The sequence below is a fragment of the Alternaria infectoria genome (assembly GCF_024043175.1).
Source record: "Alternaria infectoria strain BMP 0036 chromosome Unknown scaffold_9, whole genome shotgun sequence".
Lineage (NCBI taxonomy): Eukaryota > Fungi > Ascomycota > Dothideomycetes > Pleosporales > Pleosporaceae > Alternaria > Alternaria infectoria.
Window position 1 is genome coordinate 895,923 of NW_026250698.1, and position 20,840 is coordinate 916,762.

At 52.0% G+C, this 20,840-nt stretch overlaps 5 protein-coding genes across 5 annotated transcripts; 4 read left to right on the forward strand and 1 right to left on the reverse strand.

Moving 5' to 3' along the window:
* Window positions 1-118: 118 nt before the first annotated feature.
* On the forward strand, window positions 119-3,177 carry J4E92_006253 (uncharacterized protein; the record flags this gene model as incomplete). The annotated part of the gene is made up of 4 exons (XM_051497624.1): window positions 119-640; window positions 691-1,071; window positions 1,117-2,980; window positions 3,032-3,177. 4 exons carry the CDS (start codon window positions 119-121, stop codon window positions 3,175-3,177), a joined length of 2,913 nt encoding a protein of 970 aa, XP_051352271.1.
* Window positions 3,178-6,358: 3,181 nt separating this feature from the next.
* ATP2 (atp2, beta subunit of the F1 sector of mitochondrial F1F0 ATP synthase) lies at window positions 6,359-8,243 on the forward strand (the record flags this gene model as incomplete). Its single annotated transcript, XM_051497625.1, has 7 exons — window positions 6,359-6,496; window positions 6,608-6,694; window positions 6,748-7,107; window positions 7,157-7,366; window positions 7,419-7,485; window positions 7,542-8,114; window positions 8,164-8,243. The coding sequence occupies 7 exons, from the start codon at window positions 6,359-6,361 to the stop codon at window positions 8,241-8,243; spliced, it is 1,515 nt and encodes a 504-aa protein (XP_051352272.1).
* A 1,916-nt stretch (window positions 8,244-10,159) lies between these two features.
* Window positions 10,160-10,951, reverse strand: CYA4 (Cytochrome c oxidase polypeptide 5, mitochondrial; the record flags this gene model as incomplete). Its single annotated transcript, XM_051497626.1, has 3 exons — window positions 10,160-10,258; window positions 10,309-10,505; window positions 10,684-10,951. 3 exons carry the CDS (start codon window positions 10,949-10,951, stop codon window positions 10,160-10,162), a joined length of 564 nt encoding a protein of 187 aa, XP_051352273.1.
* Window positions 10,952-12,941: 1,990 nt separating this feature from the next.
* On the forward strand, window positions 12,942-14,178 carry J4E92_006256 (uncharacterized protein; the record flags this gene model as incomplete). Its single annotated transcript, XM_051497627.1, has 4 exons — window positions 12,942-12,953; window positions 13,012-13,125; window positions 13,239-13,923; window positions 13,976-14,178. 4 exons carry the CDS (start codon window positions 12,942-12,944, stop codon window positions 14,176-14,178), a joined length of 1,014 nt encoding a protein of 337 aa, XP_051352274.1.
* A 1,570-nt stretch (window positions 14,179-15,748) lies between these two features.
* J4E92_006257 (uncharacterized protein) lies at window positions 15,749-18,644 on the forward strand (the record flags this gene model as incomplete). Its single annotated transcript, XM_051497628.1, has 8 exons — window positions 15,749-16,388; window positions 16,436-17,465; window positions 17,513-17,624; window positions 17,675-17,767; window positions 17,817-17,908; window positions 17,957-18,036; window positions 18,095-18,210; window positions 18,258-18,644. The coding sequence occupies 8 exons, from the start codon at window positions 15,749-15,751 to the stop codon at window positions 18,642-18,644; spliced, it is 2,550 nt and encodes an 849-aa protein (XP_051352275.1).
* Window positions 18,645-20,840: the final 2,196 nt, after the last annotated feature.

A 20,840-nucleotide genomic window follows, 5' to 3' on the forward strand; every position in this document is an offset into this window, starting at 1 on the left:
CGCTAGAGCTGCATCCAAAAAATGTGGGAGTCGTTCAGGACTGGATGCTTGGCGCAGATCCGCGCATCCTCCAGACCATGAATGCGACACGTCCACGCCATGCGCATACGCCCAGGTGATGCGTCGTCTCAGTCTGCAGTCCGTAGGCTGGCGGCGCCCTCCACGCCTCCCAGTCTCCCGACCGCGCGTAGCACTACGATGGGCGAGTACGCTGGAGAGAAAGTCAAGAGCTGAGGGAATCAAGGTCGAATCGCTCACTGCCAAATGGCAACCACATTGGGACCAGCTATCTGCCCAATGGCACGACCTACGAAAGTCCGATAGGGGAGATGCATATGTGCTGCCCATGTTCCCATACCCCTCCGGCACCCTCCATCTAGGCCACCTGCGGGTATACACGATATCCGATGTTCTCTCCAGATACAAGCACATGCAGGGCTACAAGGTCCTACATCCCATAGGCTGGGATGCGTTCGGTCTACCGGCTGAGAACGCAGCCATCGAGCGAGGGGTACACCCGGAGAAGTGGACGCTACAGAATATCGAGACTATGAAGAGTCAGATGAAGGAAATGGGTGGTCGCTGGGACTGGGACGCTGTATGGAAACCGCTCAGGATGTTTAGGCATGGGCTGATCTCTGTATGTAGGAAATACGAACGTGCGATCCCCATTTCTACAAGCACACCCAGCGCATCTTCCTCATGCTCCATGAGCGCGGCCTAGCCTACCAAGCCAAATCCCTCGTGAACTACGATCCCGTCGATAAAACCGTCCTCGCAAACGAACAAGTAGATGCCAATGGCTGCTCGTGGCGGTCCGGTGCAAAGGTCGAGAAGGTGATGCTGAAGCAATGGTTTCTAAAGATCAAGGAGTTCCAGGAACCCTTGCTAAAGGACCTGGACGCTCTTGCACGAGACGGCAGGTGGCCTGAGAAGGTTCTTGCCATGCAGAGGAACTGGATCGGCAAGTCTGAAGGCGCGCAACTTTGGTTCGACATTGTCTCGACCGATAGTGAAATGCGCTTTGAGCCTGTCGATGTCTTTACTACCAGGGCTGACACGCTTTTTGGAGTACAGTATATCGCTCTTTCTTTGCGTCACCCAATTGTCCAACAGTTAGCCATCGAGGATGCAGAGCTCCGCGCCTTCATGGAGCGAGCAAAGGACCTTCCCTCGGACACCAAGGAGGGGTTCAAGCTGGGGAAGATTGTAGCGCGCAATCCCCTCGCCCATGTTCAAGGCTCCACAGGACCCTCTGTACCTGTATATGTGGCTCCATACGTTTTGGACGACTATGGATCTGGCGCTGTAATGGGTGTACCAGGTCACGACGCCCGAGACCATGCGTTCTGGCGAAAGAACGTTGGTGATGAGCCAGTCAGAGTCGTCGTATCTGCTAAGAAAGGCTCACTACCTTTGCCGCTTGTACCGCGCAGTGGTGACGACGTACCTATGACCGAAAAAGGCTTCGTTGCTGCAGACATAGATTGTTTCGGGGGCATGGCCTCGAAGCAAGCCGCGAATGCGGTCGTACAAGCGATTCTCGAAACTGGAAAGCCGGCTGAGAAGAAAGCAAACTGGCGACTCCGTGATTGGTTGATAAGTCGGCAGCGCTACTGGGGTGCGCCTATTCCAATTATTCACTGCAAATCTTGTGGTGCTGTTCCTGTGCCTGAGAAAGACCTTCCGGTCGAGCTACCGAACCTACCTGACAGCTTCTTCGAGGGCCGCAAAGGTAACCCGTTAGCGGAAGATGAAAACTGGAAAAAGGCCTCTTGTCCGAAGTGCGGCTCGGCTGCTGAGCGCGAGACTGATACTATGGATACCTTCATGGACTCGTCATGGTATTTCTTCAGGTTCCTAGATCCGAAGAACGAGTACGCCTTGGTCGACCCGACAAAGACCAATACCGGCATGCCAGTGGACCTATATGTCGGCGGCGTAGAACACGCAATTCTTCATCTTTTATACGCGCGCTTCATCTCCAAGTTTCTGGCAACTACTCCAACATGGCCAAAGGGCTACCTGGCGAATGGCGAGCCTTTCACGCGTCTCATCACGCAAGGTATGGTTCATGGAGAGACGTTTACAGACCCCGAAAATGGTCGCTTCCTACGCCCCGATGAAGTCGACTTGACCAGTCCTTCCAAGCCTATCATTAAGGCCAGTGGAGTCACTCCGAACGTTAGTTTCGAGAAGATGTCGAAGAGCAAGTACAATGGAGTGGATCCAGGTGCCACGATTGCCAAGTATGGCGCAGACGCCACGCGCGCGCACATGCTGTTCCAAGCACCTGTCAGTGATGTGCTTGAGTGGGACGAGAAAAAGATCACTGGCGTACAACGATGGTCACATCGAGTCATCAAGCTGTCAACCGCACCATGGATACCGGATGATGTGATAGACAAGTTCGTTATACCCACACAGGTTGACAGGAAGCTCCTCAGTATCCTACAAGATGCTTCGACCAGCGGCGAATCTGAGAGCGCCACACGCGAAACCTTGGTGTCCACCCTTAAATCAGATGAGGCTCAGCTTTGGATCAAGACACAAGAAATCATCGCCAGTGTCACAGAATCGTACTCGCAAACATACTCCCTTAACACCATCGTCAGCGATCTAATGACACTGACAAACACTATTTGGGACGCGCCGCATGCGTCTCCGGTCACACCAATCCTCAAATGGTACTCCATGGCCCACCTCGTTCGCATGCTCGCCCCAATTGCTCCTGGTGTCGCTGAGGAAGCCTGGCACCAACTGAACACTTGCACCACGGCACAGACAAATGACAGCGGCGTCTCAACAGTCTTTGCGACAGGCTTCCCGACCGCAGACCTCGCCATCATACCGCTCCTCACCACAACGCGCAAATGTGTTGTCCAAATCGACGGCAAACGCAAGTTCGACGTGGATATACAAAAACTCCCCGATTCGGTCAACCCCAAAGATATTCAAGCTGTAACCAAGTTTGTGCTGGGTGAGTTGGTAAAGACTCCAGAAGGGAGGGAGTGGTTCGATAGACAGACAGGAAAGATCTGGAAATTGAGTGCGACGGAGGAAGAGAGTGAGGAATTTGGTGTCGTTCCGGCGGGATGGAAGGTCATTGCTGTTAATGGTGGTGCACTCTGTAATTTTGTTGGGCCGAAGAAGCCTAAGTTGGAGAAGGGTCGATGAACATATGTATAAATACAATCTCACATCTCACCAAAATGCCGCGTAAGAAGAGACCTGTTGTTTACAAGCAGTGTTGTTGAGCCGTAGGATCCCAAGATGGAAAAAGGTAGATTAACGCACGTATGAATGCGACGTCTCATCTCGTCAAGTGCCTAATACAACATGATTTGTAGTCTTCAAGCTGTGATTCATCTCCCAGCTTGCTGACTACGAAGACACTTGTTGTCTTTACGCTGCGCTCCGTGTCTCACGCAGTTGTATACGTGATCTTGCGTGAAGTGAGTGTAACACTAGAGAAAACGTCGGATACCTCCAGGCATGGTTTTGGTCGCGTAGGTTGTATCAAAAGGCGAGGTTGTATTCCTCAACTAGTTACAAGCAATATGGTGTTGTTGCAGTCTGATAGTGTGCGCGCGCTCTCATCGCGGCGTCATGGCAACGAGCGTTTGCGCGTTTGCTCTCACCACGCGCTCCACCACAACACAACAGCGCGAATTCAGATCTGTATAGAACTCAATTTGACTGCTCTATATATTGTAATTAATTCAGCTAATTCTCATATAGCAAAGACCTGCGAGCTCTACTTGGGTGATTAGCGTTTGTACGTCATGAAAATGTCGGGTATCTCATCGAAGTATTGTTATATTTTTGCTCGTGGGTCGAGTACAGCTTGGGACTAAATTTTTTGCCATGCAATATTCTCTTTTTTGTTGATAGTTGTTGTGGTCGTCCCAACTTCGTTGTGTTACTGTAGGTGAAGGTGAAAATGAAAGTAACTCAGAGATGGCCTATTAATCCCGATCAGTGTCAAGCCTTGTACTATCTAATCAAGACTTAGTAAAACCAGATGAACACTCTATGATTTTTACTGTGTCTGATTGCTATCGTGCGGTGCGTGGTATATATAGGCTTCTTCTAAGTCATCTCCCGTATCTTTCCTTTCATCGCCAAATATGGGCGATGTGGATCCAGATACCGCCAGGGCAACGGCTGCTAAGGGTGCTACTTGGACATATGGGGGTTATACGGTAACTATTGCGGATTCGCGAAGTCTTGGAGGACAACCCAATACATCTCATCAATCTAATTGTAGGCTAGTCTGGTCGATAGTCGCCGCCGCGCTGCCCTACCACCCGACTGACACCGCGCAACTATCAAACACCTCACCGGCCCCGTACCGCACTCCAAGTTCTTCGCTTGGCCACCAGAGTAGAACAAGCAACGAACCCTTTGCGCAAAAGAATGAAGAGGAGATGGGAGGAGAGGGAAATAGAAGAAGGGAACTGGCATCTCGCCATGCGCAAAGGGTTGGCATCTCGCCAGCACGATCAGGGCATCTCGCCAGCACGATTAGGGCATCTCGCCAGCACGACCAGGGGATCTAGCCATGTGCAAAGGGGAACCACTTACCATCAATGAAAGAGGGCGTCCCGCTTCACTCTTCGTCGCCGTCGTCCTCTTCACCCATCGCTGCCGACTTCCTCTTGCGATTGACGGTGACCTCAGTTGCCTGATGTTCGGTGCGTCCATGTCTATACGGGCCCGCCACCTGGCCTGGTCCATGTTGCAGAGATACTCCTCCACCTTGCCCATCCAAACTCTGCTCTTCTCGGTGCATCTGCCATCGGTGGTTCGATGTCGCCAAGTACACTCATCGAGATTCGGTAGGAATCCCTTGGTCTTCCCATGGTACTTTAGCTTCGGCGCATCCGTGGGCTGACCTTGAAGAAGGCAGCCTTCCGTGCGACCGGCAGACGAGCATGAATCTCGCTATCACAATATAAGGTGTAGGAGAAGAACACTTACAATCCATGAACTGGCATTTCGAAATCCTACCCAACACGCAAAATCTACTTTGAAGTATACGTTGTGTGTTATTGCCGCAACGTTATAATACAGGATGTGATGTAGACGCCCAGGGTATGTTTCCAGGACAGGGGAAGTGTTCAGCTTTTCTGTCTACAAATCAACCACGAGCTTCTTTCCGCCGGTGTTGTCATATTGGATGCTATGAAGACCCGCATATGGACGTGATTATGACTGGTACATTTTCACGCGTTGCAGTATACATTGGCGTCTCGACTGGACTACACTTTCTGACAATAGAGCCTGGAGGTACTCACAGTCAGAACCATGACGTCGCGGTAACTCCTCGTACTTTTTCAGAGAGTACGAGCAAGCTCTTACTCCCTGTAGTACGATGACCGCTTCATCGATGTACTGTGCGATCCGAGGGATACATATTTGAGATCATGGCTGTTGATCTCCAGAACTGGCGACCGAGAGGGAAGATGATGCTAGGGATTAGCGTATCCAAAGAGATAAGTAGCTCGGTGGCTAAACAGCATCTTGTGGAATCTTCATCCTCCTTGTTAGCATGACGTTCTGGGGCGGGTTCTTGAGTTGGCGACGGTTGTTCGGATTTCCCGATAGTTGAAACGGCGATACATCTCATTCGGGAAGACCTAATGGTATGTGGTATAAATCTTAGGAATTGTGAGTCGCCCTTCGGCGACGGATCATCACGATGAGAACTATGGTAGGCTGTGTGAGTCGACTGTTGCGAGTATGTATCCCGATACGCGTCCTCGTTATGATCCTAGTTCACGGAACAGTCGTGGAAGTCGGCCTCAGACCGCAGCCTGAGTTGTAATGTACTGTATAGATGGGTTGACAGAGTCTTTTGCGCACACCATGATTTGATTTCGTGCACCATCGTTTCGCTTCGTGGGGTCTGATTCCGAGGCGGCTGCTGAAGACGGTTGTTCAATCGGAGCGAATCGGAAGGCGGTTTTGCGTCGTGGCATCGACCAAGAAGGCATGCATGTGAAGGTAAGTCGCGATGCTCGAAGGGTAAGAGCGATCACACTCGAAGTGTAAGAATAGAATCGCAACGTGCTTTGGAGATTGTGGGAAAATCGATCCTGGGGTTGTCTCGTTGCCGGATGCTAACCGCGTGGGCACTAGCCGCGCACGGATCTTTTGGCACGCCGCCTTCCTTTCGAGCTGTGAGAAGCTCTTTCCTCATCAACCCACCCTCTCTCCACTCACCAATCCGTCTACCACATATCTCACAATGCTGAAGAGGTAAGCCAAACGCCCAATGAGTTCAATTGACGATGAATTGAGATGGACTGACGCCGTTTTCGACAGTGGGATCCAGCAGGCGCTCCGCGCTTCCATGCGCAGGCCGGCCATCCGCCGCAGCGCATTTTCGCCCATGAAGAAGAGCTTCGCCCCAGCTATGTCCACACGCTTCGCCAGCACCGATGCTACAAAGGATGGCAAGATTCACCAGGTTATTGGCGCTATCGTCGATGTCGGTCTTGCCTAATTCCTTTAAGAAAAGTTTTCTGGTCGATAGTGGTGGAGTTTTGACTTCGCCATCAGCGATCGCATCCACACAACAGCCGCTGACAACCAATTGCAGGTCAAGTTCGACACCGAGCAGCTCCCTGCTATTCTCAACGCTGTCACAACCCAGAACGGTGACCAGAAGCTGATCCTCGAAGTCGCTGTAAGGACGCCAAGAATTGAAGAAGTGGGAACAGCATCACTGATTCAGCACAGCAACATTTGGGTGAGAACGTCGTCCGCTGCATTGCCATGGACGGTACCGAGGGTCTCGTCCGAGGTTCCAAGGCCACCGACACCGGTGCTCCCATCAAGATCCCCGTTGGTCACGGTACCCTTGGTCGTATCATGAACGTCACTGGTGACCCCATCGACGAGCGTGGTCCCATCAAGGCCACCAAGTACGCCCCCATCCACGCCGACCCCCCGGAGTTCACCGAGCAGTCCACCTCCGCTGAGGTCCTCGTCACCGGTATCAAGGTTGTCGACCTGTTGGCTCCTTACGCTCGTGGTGGAAAGATTGGTCTCTTCGGAGGTGCCGGTGTCGGAAAGACTGTGTTCATTCAGGAGTTGATCGTAAGGACACGGAATGCATGCAGGCTGAGCATCAGCTAACGATGGGCAGAACAACATCGCCAAGGCCCACGGTGGTTTCTCCGTCTTCACTGGTGTCGGTGAGCGTACCCGTGAGGGCAACGATCTGTACCACGAGATGCAGGAGACTTCCGTCATTCAGCTTGACGGTGACTCCAAGGTCGCCCTTGTCTTCGGTCAGATGAACGAGCCCCCGGGTGCCCGTGCCCGTGTCGCCCTTACTGGTCTTACCGTTGCTGAGGTAAGTTCTTGAGTAACCACATGTACTCACGCCTGCTAAAAAATTGGATTAGTACTTCCGTGATGAAGAGGGTCAGGATGTGTTGCTCTTTATCGACAACATTTTCAGATTCACACAAGGTTCGTCTTCGCCGCTCGTTACGCATGTTTGTGGGACATTCACTGACTTTTCCCAGCCGGTTCCGAGGTGTCTGCTCTTCTCGGTCGTATCCCCTCTGCCGTCGGTTACCAGCCCACCCTCGCCATCGACATGGGTGTCATGCAGGAGCGTATTACCACCACCACCAAGGGATCCATTACCTCCGTCCAGGCCGTCTACGTGCCCGCTGACGATTTGACTGACCCTGCTCCCGCCACCACCTTCGCCCATTTGGACGCCACCACTGTCTTGTCCCGTGGTATCTCCGAGTTGGGTATCTACCCCGCCGTCGACCCTCTTGACTCCAAGTCCCGTATGTTGGACCCCCGTGTCATCGGTCAGGACCACTACGACACCGCCACCCGCGTTCAGCAGATTCTCCAGGAGTACAAGTCCCTCCAGGATATCATTGCCATTCTCGGTATGGACGAGTTGTCGGAAGCTGACAAGCTTACCGTCGAGCGCGCCCGTAAGATCCAGCGTTTCTTGAGCCAGCCTTTCGCTGTCGCCCAGGTCTTCACTGGTATTGAGGGCAAGCTTGTCGACCTCAAGGACACCATCCGCTCATTCAAGGCTATCTTGACTGGTGAGGGTGACGACCTTCCCGAGGGTGAGTTTCCCACATATCCATTTTCACAGCGTTTGACTGACATCTCTAGGTGCTTTCTACATGGTCGGTGACTTCGAGTCAGCCCGCGCCAAGGGAGAGAAGATTCTTGCCGAGCTCGAGAAGTCATAGACGGACTTTCGTGGTGGGTGAAGAGTCGGCCAAAGTGTCTAGGGCAAATCGCTGGTAGTCTCACTTTGTACAAAAGATATACCTCCGAAACTGTGGGACTTTAGCGGGTGTCATGACGCGTGGCTTTCTGTAGCTTATCTTGCATGAAGAGACCGCTTTTTCTTGTTCGAAACATCTCGATTGTTATGTGCTGGTGATTCTGACGACAGCAAGCTATCCGGATTCTCAGTGGACCTCTCATTCAAATGGCCCCTTGTACGGCACGACTGCGCCTGAGAATGGGGAAGTGTACTTTATTCCAGCAGCCTCTATCAAAGGTGCTGCTAGATGGTGCTGCTGACGACGAGTCGCTCTTGTCTTTTTCATGGAATAGCTTCACATGGGCTCTCCAAACTATGGAAAGAAAGCAATTGGCAAGACATCCAATTCGTCGAATTGATATATTGTATTTGACGCTACAACATCTTAAGGTGAGATAAACAAGGTATCCTGGAGTCTACGTGGGTGCCATGATGAAGGTTGGCAGAATCTTAAAGCGATGTAGACTCTTAGACAGTTTGTTTCCAGCGTTTTTTGTACGTGAGTGTGGATGTTTTCCTTGAGTTGGAAAGCAGAAGACAAAGCATACTGCGTGCAGCCGTCGCTCGAAGAGCATCAGAAGACCGGCGATGAAGAGTGTGACGTTAAGCTACGAGATATGCAAAAGACCTGAGCATGAGATTACGTGACTTTACATCATTGAGCAGGCAACGTAACAGAATGTTGGGATACAACTTTGGAAGTGTCTGATCGGTCTCACGGAACTTAGGCGTGAAGGGAGGATGTGCCCGTTAGTAGGGCTTTTGAACGCATCCATGAACACACCCACCTCACAAGTAAGAAAGTGAACAGGTACCCTGTAGGCTACATTGGTGTGAAGATCAAAGTTATGGAGACTTTCGAGGTAATGTAGACTCCTACGCGGTTTATCTTTTGCAGGGGTTTGATCAATTGCTCGAACAGGGTGCATCGAAAATTCCCGCGTCCGATGAAGCCCTGTAGAGCTGAAGTTAATATCCACTCATGACTTGCAATCATACATTTAAGAGCCGTGAGCTCATTAGCGAGCTTGTGATTTCAAAGTAAGCACGGCCGCGGTCTTCACACGTCTTCAACAAGCATGCTATTACAAAGCTGACATATCCCGTTTCTGTACGACAAGACCTAGCTCGGCCGCGGATGCGGGTATGTGCGTCTTTCATGGCTGCTGTCAGCCGTGTAACACATCGCTTTCGTATCATGATATCTGTCTGGAAGCAGCAGTTCATGACTTCGACCAGCATGGCAGTCGCCTGATGATGTATGTGGATAGATCGTGCATTGGAATATACATTGCAGATAGCGGAAGAACCATTTAATATCGAACAAAGATGATGAGGATTTTCTAACCTTACCAACAAAGATGCCTTAGGCCTTAGACCTATAATATATCGCTGTTGTGTGGATGTAATTGCTAATAGCGAACTTAAAACCCTACAAGCATTTGCTAGAAAACTGTTTTTAAAGAACTTAGGCGAAACTAACATCTATATAATATTAACACCCTTATTCTATGTACTTGCCTTAAGTTAGCAATCACGCGACTACACAGGTATTATCTGATATGACGAGGGTGGAGCGTCTTGATTTGAGAGTTGCGTAAGTCATACAATGTGCGCCTTGCACATGATCGAAGTGGAGAACCGTCAGGTAAACGCGAAAAGCCTCTAGATTTCTGTACAATGAGGACTATTATGACAATGGCCGATCGGCAGCCGTTCGTAATGCTTTCGATCTTGTTGTATGTGACACAGACAGTACCAAACGGAAAGTTGACACAAGGAAAATGTGGTATCGGTATTGGCATGGTGATTGCTGTGACGCTTCTATTCGACTCTTTACTCATCGTTGAGCTTCTCCCTGGCAGGCAGGTCCTTCTCGGACTTGCTCTGTACCAACATTCCCTTGTAACCGGTGATAGGCTCGCTGCCTTGCGACTGTGCTGTGTTAGTGCTGACGCGAATGTGCGAGCGTGGAAGTGGCATACCTTGAGGTACTCCTCACTGGCCTCTTGCCATTCCTTTGTCATGGTGCGGGGTCGGATGGGGCTGGCGAACATGCGCGTGAAGGCGAAGACGGCAAAGGCACCCATGATGACGGCAGAGGAGAGGAGGAAGACGTTGCGGCCCTCATCCGGGGGCGGGGGTCGGCGGGGACCGTGGGGACCAAAGGCAATGTAGTAGGCTGTATGCAGAGGGTGTTGTCAGCGCAGTGTTCGTATCGATAATTTCTCGGCACGTCGCGATAACTCGCGTTGAGCGCACCAGATGCCGCGGGCTCGCTCGGGTACCTCGATCAAAACACAAGATACGTCATACGAGCTGTCGCAGTACCCAGATGCGCGGAATGGGATTGTACGCACCAGCCTTCTTCTCCTGCATGGTCAACTCTTTCCAGTCGGTCTTCATGCGGTCCCTAAGCGTCATCCACAGATCGGCCTGCTCCTGTGGGGGCATGTCCTCCCATCGCTTCTCGATGTTGGCGAGGGTCGGGTTGGAGATGGCGTGGGCCTGGCGGGATTGCTGGATCTGGCAGGCTACGGGGGCAGCTCTGGGGAGAGCAGTGCGGGTCGCGGTCGATGACATGGCGGCAGCCGAGCTTGAAGCCCGGGCAATGGACGAGCGCAGCATGGCGGCGGGTGGAGTGGAGAGTGTCGAAAAATAGAAAACAAAGGGAGAAGCTTCCCGTCGAGGGACCTACAGCTGCCAATGGATCGTGGTGGTGATGGAGTCGATGGTGGGCCAGGAGAGCTGTCTTGCAAAATGTGGTTGCGGGAGGAACGCCAAGGTGGTGGAACGATCAATCTTCTGTGGCCCGAGCGCCCTCGTCGTCCTAACGCTGAATCTCTCATTGGCCGGGACAACCGTCTATCTCGGCATCTGAGAGCCTCATCCCACCCTGCGCTGAGGTTGCCATGTTTCCGATGTACGCCATGGTGAGAGAGAGGCCACGTGGAATGAAGGTGGATGTTGCCGTTCGTTCGAGCAGCTTTCCAAGGTTAGCAATTCTCTCACAGGGCCCAGTCGCGACATTGACATCGGAGATTTGACCGAGGAACCTTTGGCGGCACTGGAAGTCTACAATAGCATCGCGATCGTGACCTCAGTTCAGCTACGACTGGTCATGGGAAAACGCTGAATGGGTGCGCTTTCGCCCTGCGTGCGCTGCTTGGTCGGCAGAGACCCCTGAATTTGGATAGATAAGGCACAATAATGTCGCAACAAACAAGACAAGATGGTATGTGTATGCTAAATCGACTACATCGAGAGGCTTTTGCTGAACTATATATCTACATGCGTTCATCGTTCCTCTTTCTGGGTACCCGAGTGAGCATGGAACGTTCAACTTGGAACAAAACACTCGCAAATTCCCTCAAGCGCGGGGTAGAACAGTGCTGCGAGAGTCTACAACATATAGATGCTAACCTATCATGAATGCCCTCCAAACTTGTGTAAGCAATTAGACATCTCTGACAGGATAACGTTTAGTTCTGCTTGTTCAGACACGCTCTACCTAGGTAATTCCAAGGTGTCTTCCCGTCCCGTGATCGGAGGCTCGGCACATGCGCACAACATACGCGTCGGGGCGGGACTCGCTTGCATCGTCATCTGAACTCCGAGCTCGAGCTCAAGCTCAAGCTGTAGCTGTACCTCTCCTTGCCACAGCACCCATATGCAGGTACCTGTGCTCCTGGTTTAATCGCCGTAGCATCTGGCGATCATGTGGCGGGCCAGAGCTGCTACAAATAACATATCTGTCCATCATAGTGCCACGGTGCCGGCCGCGGATACCCACGCCTCATCTCGAGCCATACTCGACTTTGCCTGGCGGAGAGAATCTCGGTGGTGACACAAAACACTCGCCTCCCCACGAACCGGTGATCGCATCAGACTCTGCTGCGCGCTTTGGTTTATCATATCGAATGACCAAAAGATCCTGCCCACGACAGCGACAACGGCTGACGCCCGCGCAGAGCTGTTTTAATCACTAGTCTGTGCTCTCGCTGATTACGAGATGCACGTATACCTCTTTCGTAAGAGCATTGATAGAATCGTGTCCTGCGTGGCGTGCCGGGCCTGAATGGCCGACCAGCCGCCTGCGGTACATACTGCAGTATGCGAGGCTGCAAGTACGGTATCACCAGAGCGCTTGGCGTCACGAATGCGTCTGGAGATAGTTACGGATGCCTCGGTCAGGGTACTCTCAGCATAGTCTGCCCGAGCTGCCCGCCTTGCTCTCCGGTGCAGTCCGCGGCCTCGAATGATGGCGATATCGCCCCCGAGGCTGAATGCAAATGCGCTTGGCTTGACAAGCAGGTAGCCGGCCGGAAGTGTGGGAGGCGCAGGTGGTGTAATTGGGGGCCCAGGCTGCGCTGCATATCGGATTACAGAAAAAGAACTAAAACTTGTGACGTCCTCAAGCTGGTCGCTATTTAGCTTGCCCCTCCCTCACCTGGGCACCCCACCTTAGCCCAGACCCAACAAAACACTGCGCCCGACACAAAACTCTGTCTCTCACCACTTCTACATCAGCTTATACCCTATAAAAGAGTGAGCTCAGCGCAATTGCCTTGCTTCCTCTTCAACTCCCTAACTTTCTCAGCACTACACTCAGTTCATCATGGTTGTCAAGGTAAGCTCCTTCCACTACCCCGCTGCGCCAGGAGGCAGTCACTAACACGTCCGCGCAGGTTGGTATCAACGGATTCGGTCGCATTGGCCGTATCGTCTTCCGCAATGCTATCGAGCATAACGACGTCGACATTGTCGCCGTGAACGACCCCTTCATCGAGCCTCACTACGCTGTAAGCATCCCGCGCAAACACAAACCCATAATAGCCCACCCATCTTTGCACATCGGCTTTTACGATGCCACGGAGCGGTTCTACGACTACAGTACGCAAGCTAACACACGCAGGCCTACATGCTCAAGTATGACAGCACACACGGCCAGTTCAAGGGCGAGATCAAGGTCGACGGCAACAACCTGACCGTCAACGGCAAGACCATCCGCTTCCACATGGAGAAGGACCCCGCCAACATCCCATGGAGTGAGACCGGCGCCTACTACGTCGTCGAGTCCACCGGTGTCTTCACCACCACCGAGAAGGCCAAGGCCCACCTGAAGGGTGGAGCCAAGAAGGTTGTTATCTCTGCTCCCTCCGCTGATGCTCCCATGTTCGTCATGGGCGTCAACCACGAGACTTACAAGTCCGACATCGAGGTGCTCTCCAACGCCTCTTGCACAACCAACTGCCTTGCACCCCTGGCCAAGGTTGTCCACGACAAGTTCACCATCATTGAGGGTCTCATGACCACCATCCACTCCTACACTGCCACCCAGAAGGTCGTTGACGGCCCCTCCGCTAAGGACTGGCGTGGTGGCCGTACCGCTGCCCAGAACATCATTCCCAGCAGCACTGGTGCCGCCAAGGCTGTCGGCAAGGTCATTCCTGAGCTCAACGGCAAGCTCACTGGTATGGCCATGCGTGTTCCCACTGCCAACGTCTCGGTTGTCGACTTGACTGTCCGCATCGAGAAGGCTGCGTCCTACGACGAGATCAAGCAGGCCATCAAGGAGGCTGCTGACGGCCCACTCAACGGTAAGCTTTTACTTTCCCATGCCATTCAAGTGCACGCTCTGACATGACATAGGCATTCTCGGCTACACTGAGGACGACATTGTCTCCACTGACTTGAACGGTGACAACCGTTCTTCCATCTTCGACGCCAAGGCTGGTATCTCCCTGAACAAGAACTTCGTCAAGCTCGTCTCCTGGTACGACAACGAGTGGGGTTACTCCCGCCGTGTCCTTGACCTCCTGGTCTACATTGCCAAGGTTGATGGCAACGCTTAGGAGTCAGGACAGAGCCAGGCAACACCTAAACTCTGATTTCACTTCTTCAGCACCGACTCAATGGAGCGGGCTACCTTTGGCTAGGCGCGGACAACGCGGGGATGAAAATATGGTCTGAACATGAATGCGTTATGCTAGACATGAATCAATGAATAATAATCACCACAATAAAGCTTGCCTATATCCCGTGAACATGAAGTGACAATAAGGCTCCCCTCGCCCGTCTGCATGGTAGTGGAGCTGCCCCTGTCGTTGCATTTTCTAGCGCTCCTTTGCGAGCTAGTTCCCGAGGTACGACTCTCACGCGAATGTATACTTGCACGCGGATCCCTTTCTCCCGCTTGGTTCCCGGCTGCTCGTTTACGTCCCGTAATCTGGCGAAAGCGTTTGCGGGGAAGAACGGGGTGTTCTAGGTGGCTTCCGTGATGCGGCAGTTTTAGGCATCTGAATGGCTAGTATCGGCTTTGGGCTTCTGTATGGCTATGCTGAGGAGCTGTCCTGAGAATATCAGTAACCTTAAAGCATGCCCTCCCCGAAAGCGCCATCTCTCAGTAGTGAATGTTTACACTCGTGTGTTGTCGTATCATGGCATCCCGAGGTCCTATACTAGGACATTGGGAGAGCACTTGGCCTCGGTCTGCGGGTCGCCGAGATGCCATGTCGGAAGCGGATGATGAAGCTACCTACTTCGTACACAGCTGAACCACATAACGCTGCTCATGCTTGCCGCTGCCATAACTTTGAGGAAGATTAGGTCACCAGGTTGAGCACTGAAGACATGCGGCGAGAGACTGCGCTAAATAACTTGGCGCTGCTTAGTCATGTGACGGATCTTGGCCGCGTAGGGAACTTGCATTGCAACGCTCCACTTTATCCCCTACTTTGAAGCCCAGCATCAGCTATCACGGGATTCAGAAAGCTATAGACTGCTTTTACGTTACATAAAATTGCTGGAGCTCCAGTCTCACGTTGTTCAGCAGCTGATGTAGGTGACCTCTGTCGCGATTTACGATCTGCCTTCCACATAACGCGACGAACAACATATAGTCAGTACATAACGACCTTTACTTACCCAACTACAGATCAGCACAACTCCGTGAAAAACGTATCGCAAAGAAACAACACTTGGCGCTCTCACCCTGCAGCATCCACTAGAGCGTGATCTACTCTCATCTTCTGGAACCAATCCTCCACCAATACGTTTAGCTCCAGTACAGCTAGCTCAATGCGGTAGCGATATCGTCAGTAAGTACCTTTCTATTCACCACTTCCGAAATTCATCCCAAAGCAGCTCTTACAGTTAGCTCCGCATCAACAACATGTTCTCATACCAGAGGTCGACCCTCAAAGCGCTTTCTCTTCAACATCTTCGTTTCTTAGCATGCTTGGGATCACATTTCCATCTACCCAAATCGGCTTCAGATTAGAAGCATGGTTTTCTTCATTCACTCAGCACACCATGCTGAAGTCATGGGGTCGGGTGTTCAAAGTCATACGACCAGCGCGTCTGATAGTGTTGTCGCTAATGGATATATAGCTGCAAGCCCGCGACCGCAAAGCGAGGCGTACCATGCCCGCTTTACCCTACGAGATAGTCATGGCAGACGAAGACTACGCCATGGGAGATGACTCCATCATCAATTCGACGGAGCCAAATGGGGACCATGCACTGGACACCGTGAACCCGTCTGAAGTTTTTGCGAACATCAAAGGGCCACCATTATCTAAAAGAGAGCAACTCCCCTTTCACAGCCCATCGAAGAACCCCTCATTTCTGCAACCTAGTACCACGCAGAGCCAGGCTGGATCACATCGAACGACAAAGTCGCCGAGTGGCTGGTCGGATAAGATGAGCATGTCGCGCCCTACTCCTGTTAGGCGATCAAGTCCGCAAGTTCGCATACCCCCAAAACCGAGATCATCGATTCTTCCATATGCGACGAACAAAACAGGCCTCGTCTACGACTCTCGTATGCGCTTTCACGCCGAGCTGCCTGACATGGATCTCATTGATGATATCCATCCCGAAGATCCGCGTCGTATTCACTCCATCTATGAAGAGATTAGGCAAGCTGGTCTACTGGCGACTAATGATTTAGACGAAGACCAAGAAGACAAGTGCTGGAGGATCATGACGCGCTTCGCTACGAGACCAGAAATCCTTCTGATACACACGGAAGAGCATTACGCATTCGTAGAGTCATTGCAGGGTAGGTTTATGATAACATTAAGAGAACTCGACTAACTTTGCTATTAGACATGACTGTGGAAGATCTTAAAATGGAGGCCTCCAATCGCGACTCAATTTATTTCAACCATGCGACCTACGAATGCGCCAAGCTCGCAGCTGGAGGAGCCATCGAGGCCTGTAAAGCGGTAGTACAAGGAATCGTGCGCAACGCAATCGCCATCATTCGTCCTCCCGGGCATCATGCCGAAACAGATCAGGCTTCGGGATTCTGCATCTTCAACAACGTTCCGATAGCTACCCGGGTCTGTCAGAATGCATATCCGGAAACTTGCCGTAAGGTCTTGATCTTGGACTGGGATGTTCACCACGGTAATGGCGTCCAGCATGCCTTTTACGAGGATCCAAACGTACTCTACATATCGCTGCATGTCTACAAAGACGGAAACTTCTACCCCAACTTGAAGGACGGTAATCTTGACTATTGCGGCAAAGGTCCTGGTGAGGGGAAGAATGTGAATATCCCTTGGGCGGAACACGGCATGGGCGACTCAGAATATCTCTACGCTTTCCAGGAAATTGTCATGCCCATTGCTACTGAGTTTGATCCGGATCTTGTCATAGTTTCGGCCGGTTTCGATGCAGCCGAAGGAGACCTGCTGGGCGGTTGTTTCGTCACACCAGCGTGTTACGGTCACATGACACATATGCTTATGCGACTAGCAAAGGGGAAAATCGTGGTGTGCCTCGAAGGCGGTTACAATCTCAGATCAATAGCGCGCTCGGCGCTAGCCGTGACGAGGGTACTCATGTTGGAGCCGCCGGATCGCCTGAACGAGGATCTTCCAGCCCCAAAGGATAGTGCGGTTTACGTCATAGAGAACGTGAAACGCCAGCACTCCAAGTACTGGAAGTCCCTCTACCCTAAACACCTGGACAAAACCGACCCTGGCTACAAAGATACATATCGATTGCACGAAATCATCCGCGAATGGCAGAGTCAGCGGCTGTCATCAGAACACTCCATGGTTCCTCTTCCTCCACTCCAAATCAACAAGGCTGGCTTATCCCAGACGTTTGAACATAATATTATTGCAACGTAAGTTCATTCTCCTCATAGTCCCCGCAGATCCTGACTTAGAACAGACCAAAGTTCATGGACCGGTATCCTCTCCTCGTGATTTTTCACGACCCGCCGAGCTTCCAAGACCACACCGATCCGGTGACTGGTAACAGAGAACTGCACAACACATGGCTTGTGAGTACGGCTGCAGTCTCGCACTGTGTAATCGCTGACTTTGGATGAAGACTGATGTTACGAAGAGGTATATTGACTGGGCCATCAACAATGACTTTCAAGTCATTGATGTCAATATTCCGAGAGTCGTTGCAGTGGAAGACGTGAGCTTTCGCGATGCTTTTGCCGAAATAGCTTGCTAATCACAGTCAGTCGATCATCGGCTACACAAGATCCGATGATTCCGCAGTCCGAGCGCAGCAAACCCGCGAGCTTGCAGCGTATCTGTGGGAGAACTATATTGAGTAAGTCTCTCAGAACGCGCTTTTGATCAATTGTTAACGTGTAAATAGACCAAACGAGGCGACGCAGGTGTTCTTCATGGGTATCGGCGATGCGTATCTTGGACTTGTTGATCTACTGAGCCACAACGGTAAGCATCCCAAGTCCTCTTGCAGCTTGCCTTCCCAGAGCAGCGCCTGACTTTACAGAAAACTGCACCGATCCGGATAGCCCAGTCGAGTGCTTAATCGGATTTGTGGGAGAAACAACTATTCAGTCCATCAAACGAGCAACGGACGACACCATTTCCAGCTGGTACTACTCCGTAAGTACGCTTGAAGACTACAACATGATACCAGCTAAGATTCGCAGCACTCTATGATCTTCGTGAAGAACAGCCACTTCGTCTGGAATCCGAGCCGTCAACGCAAGATGCGCAAGAAGCTTGGCAACCTTATCCAATCGCCCAAGGACAGTTTAGACGATATGCTCGAGCAGCATTTGGATGAAGTGCAAAGCCTACTTTTGGAAAAGAAGAGCGAGTTTGAAGAGATGAATGACATTTCCAGTCGTACTGACGAGGGGCCGCAGAACACGGTCGCAGGGCTGCGAAGCCCGCCTGTAGCGAGCGCGTCACACACATCTAGGCGGTTTGAGCAAGAAGCCGCCTCGAATCTGTTAAAGAGCCCTAAGATGCCTCAAATGGGCTTGTTCAGTGCGAGCAGTCCACGGAGTCCCGTCAAAAGGCCACCCTTTTGAGCTACTTGAAGCTGGTCGAGAGATGGCGTGATTTGCGGCATCCATCATATTCGTTGCATGGCCTGGCGTATCTGGCATACCTTTTTCGCTGTACGATGAAGCGGTGTCTGATGTTTGATGTGTTGAGTACACGCGCTGCATTTCTTCAATCGCAAATAATCAACATCTCCTAGAGGACAGCTGCGCCTCATTAATATGAGTACCCCGATGATGACAGTGATGTTGAACGAAAGTCTTATTGATAGCTTTGCTGATGCGATGCAAAACCTCGGTACTTTGAGCCGCTTCAAGATGGTCGGCTTGCGCCTCGCTTAGGTACGAGCCCTGGAGATGGCTAATCATGACGCCAGCCGTTATCCATCGAACCGGCCGAGCCCTACGCCTCACGACAGCCGCTCCGCGCTCGCATGATCCTCCACCCACCACAGCAATTACTCCGCACACGCATCGCAATCAGCATACTGCGCCCAAGCCATGCATGCGCCAAGCAGACGGGCCCGCTTTCATGGCCGGGTCGCTGACCAACGCTAACCTCACTCGAGGCTGGCGGCTCAAACGCTCGATGCTCATTCCTTGACGACAACTCAGCTGTGCTCCACCACATGCCAGCTCGCGTACAAGAAGGATCTAGACGGCATGGCAGCTGCGAACAGCGCAAATCGATAACTAGACACGCGGAAAGAGTTGCTACGCGCCCTTGGCCAACATCTCCAGATTCCTCAGAACGAGGTTGGAACGAGATTGTCAATACTGATGCACTCGGCGGCGCAGTCAAAGAGATGGTGGCACGGAAATAGGCCAAGTGGTGATGGGCCAGCATCAGCACTAGCTGCCGTTACACATATCCAACCTTCTATCGACTGTGCTTCTTATTCCCTGCTGACATGCTGATGGCACGCCCCGCTGGCGAATTTACAGGCATGTTGCTGCAATGGCTGTACGCCTCAGATGCGCCCGCACAAGGGCGCGCCTGCCAGATCGGCAACATTGAATGTACTGATTGGTTGCATAAGACGAACAAAGGCTATGTATGATGGCAGATACAGGAAGGTGGCCTGTCGCTTGGTCCACTATCCGCAGTGCGGCTGTGGGGGCTGGAAACAGCGGTATCGAGCAAGATGGGCGGAAGAGTGACTTAAGGGTTGGGGGTCAGCCTGCTGGGTCACCTCTGCTCTGTTTCCTTCTTTGAGCCTTTATGCTGCCTGCTACACTGCTAGCATTGCATTCATATTTTTCCGACAATCAGAAAGCCGAGTGGACTAAGAGATCACGGGCTTTGTGCTGGAGGCTGGCCTTACTATTGTGCTTATCTACTCGCCACACAACCATCGCAATGAGACGCTCGTGGACCGCAAGGCTAGCAGTGGCCATCGCGACCAGCCAACTCTACGTTTCGTCTACTATGGCGCAAGATGTCTCACAGACAGCATCCAACAATATACAATCTTCATCGGCGACACCTACGACCTCGGAAGCAGTAGAATCGTCGACTGCAACACCGACATCGTCGGGTGAACCGACAATCCACTCAATCAAAGCTGGCGCCGGAGGCTTCAAATTTACACCGCAAGAACTTCACAATGTCTCCGTGGGCGACATCATCCAATGGGAATTTTATCCACCAGATCATTCGGTCGCGAGAGCTGAGTTCGGATCAGCATGCGTTCCGTATGAGTATACGGGAAAAGACAAAGTAGGGTTCTGGTCTGAGACCCAATGGGTGAACAATACGAATGAGGTTGGTCCTTCGATGAACAGCCGGCCAAGTTACGCTAACACTCTCGCAGCTCACATACTTCAATGTTACGATCAACTCGACAGAACCCATCTTCTTCTATTGTGCAGCACCGAACTCGTGCCTGGGCGAACACATGGTCGGAGTCATCAACCCGAACTCTACGCAAACACTGGCATCGCAAGTTCAGGCGGCTGCCGCAGCAGACTTTCAACTAGCGCCTGGCGAACCAGTTCCTGGTGAGGCGACATCGACGCTGTCTAATGCTCCTACGTCAACGGGAGCACCGCCACCGTCTAACGGGGGAGGTCATGGTGGCGGTCATAGCCTGTCCACTGGTGCCATCGTTGGCATAGTAATTGGTGGCGTGGCTTTCCTGGCAATATGTGCCGCTCTCTTTTTCTTTGTAGGCCGATCCAAGTCGTTGAAGGAGGTTATCAAACAGCGAGATGGTACGAATA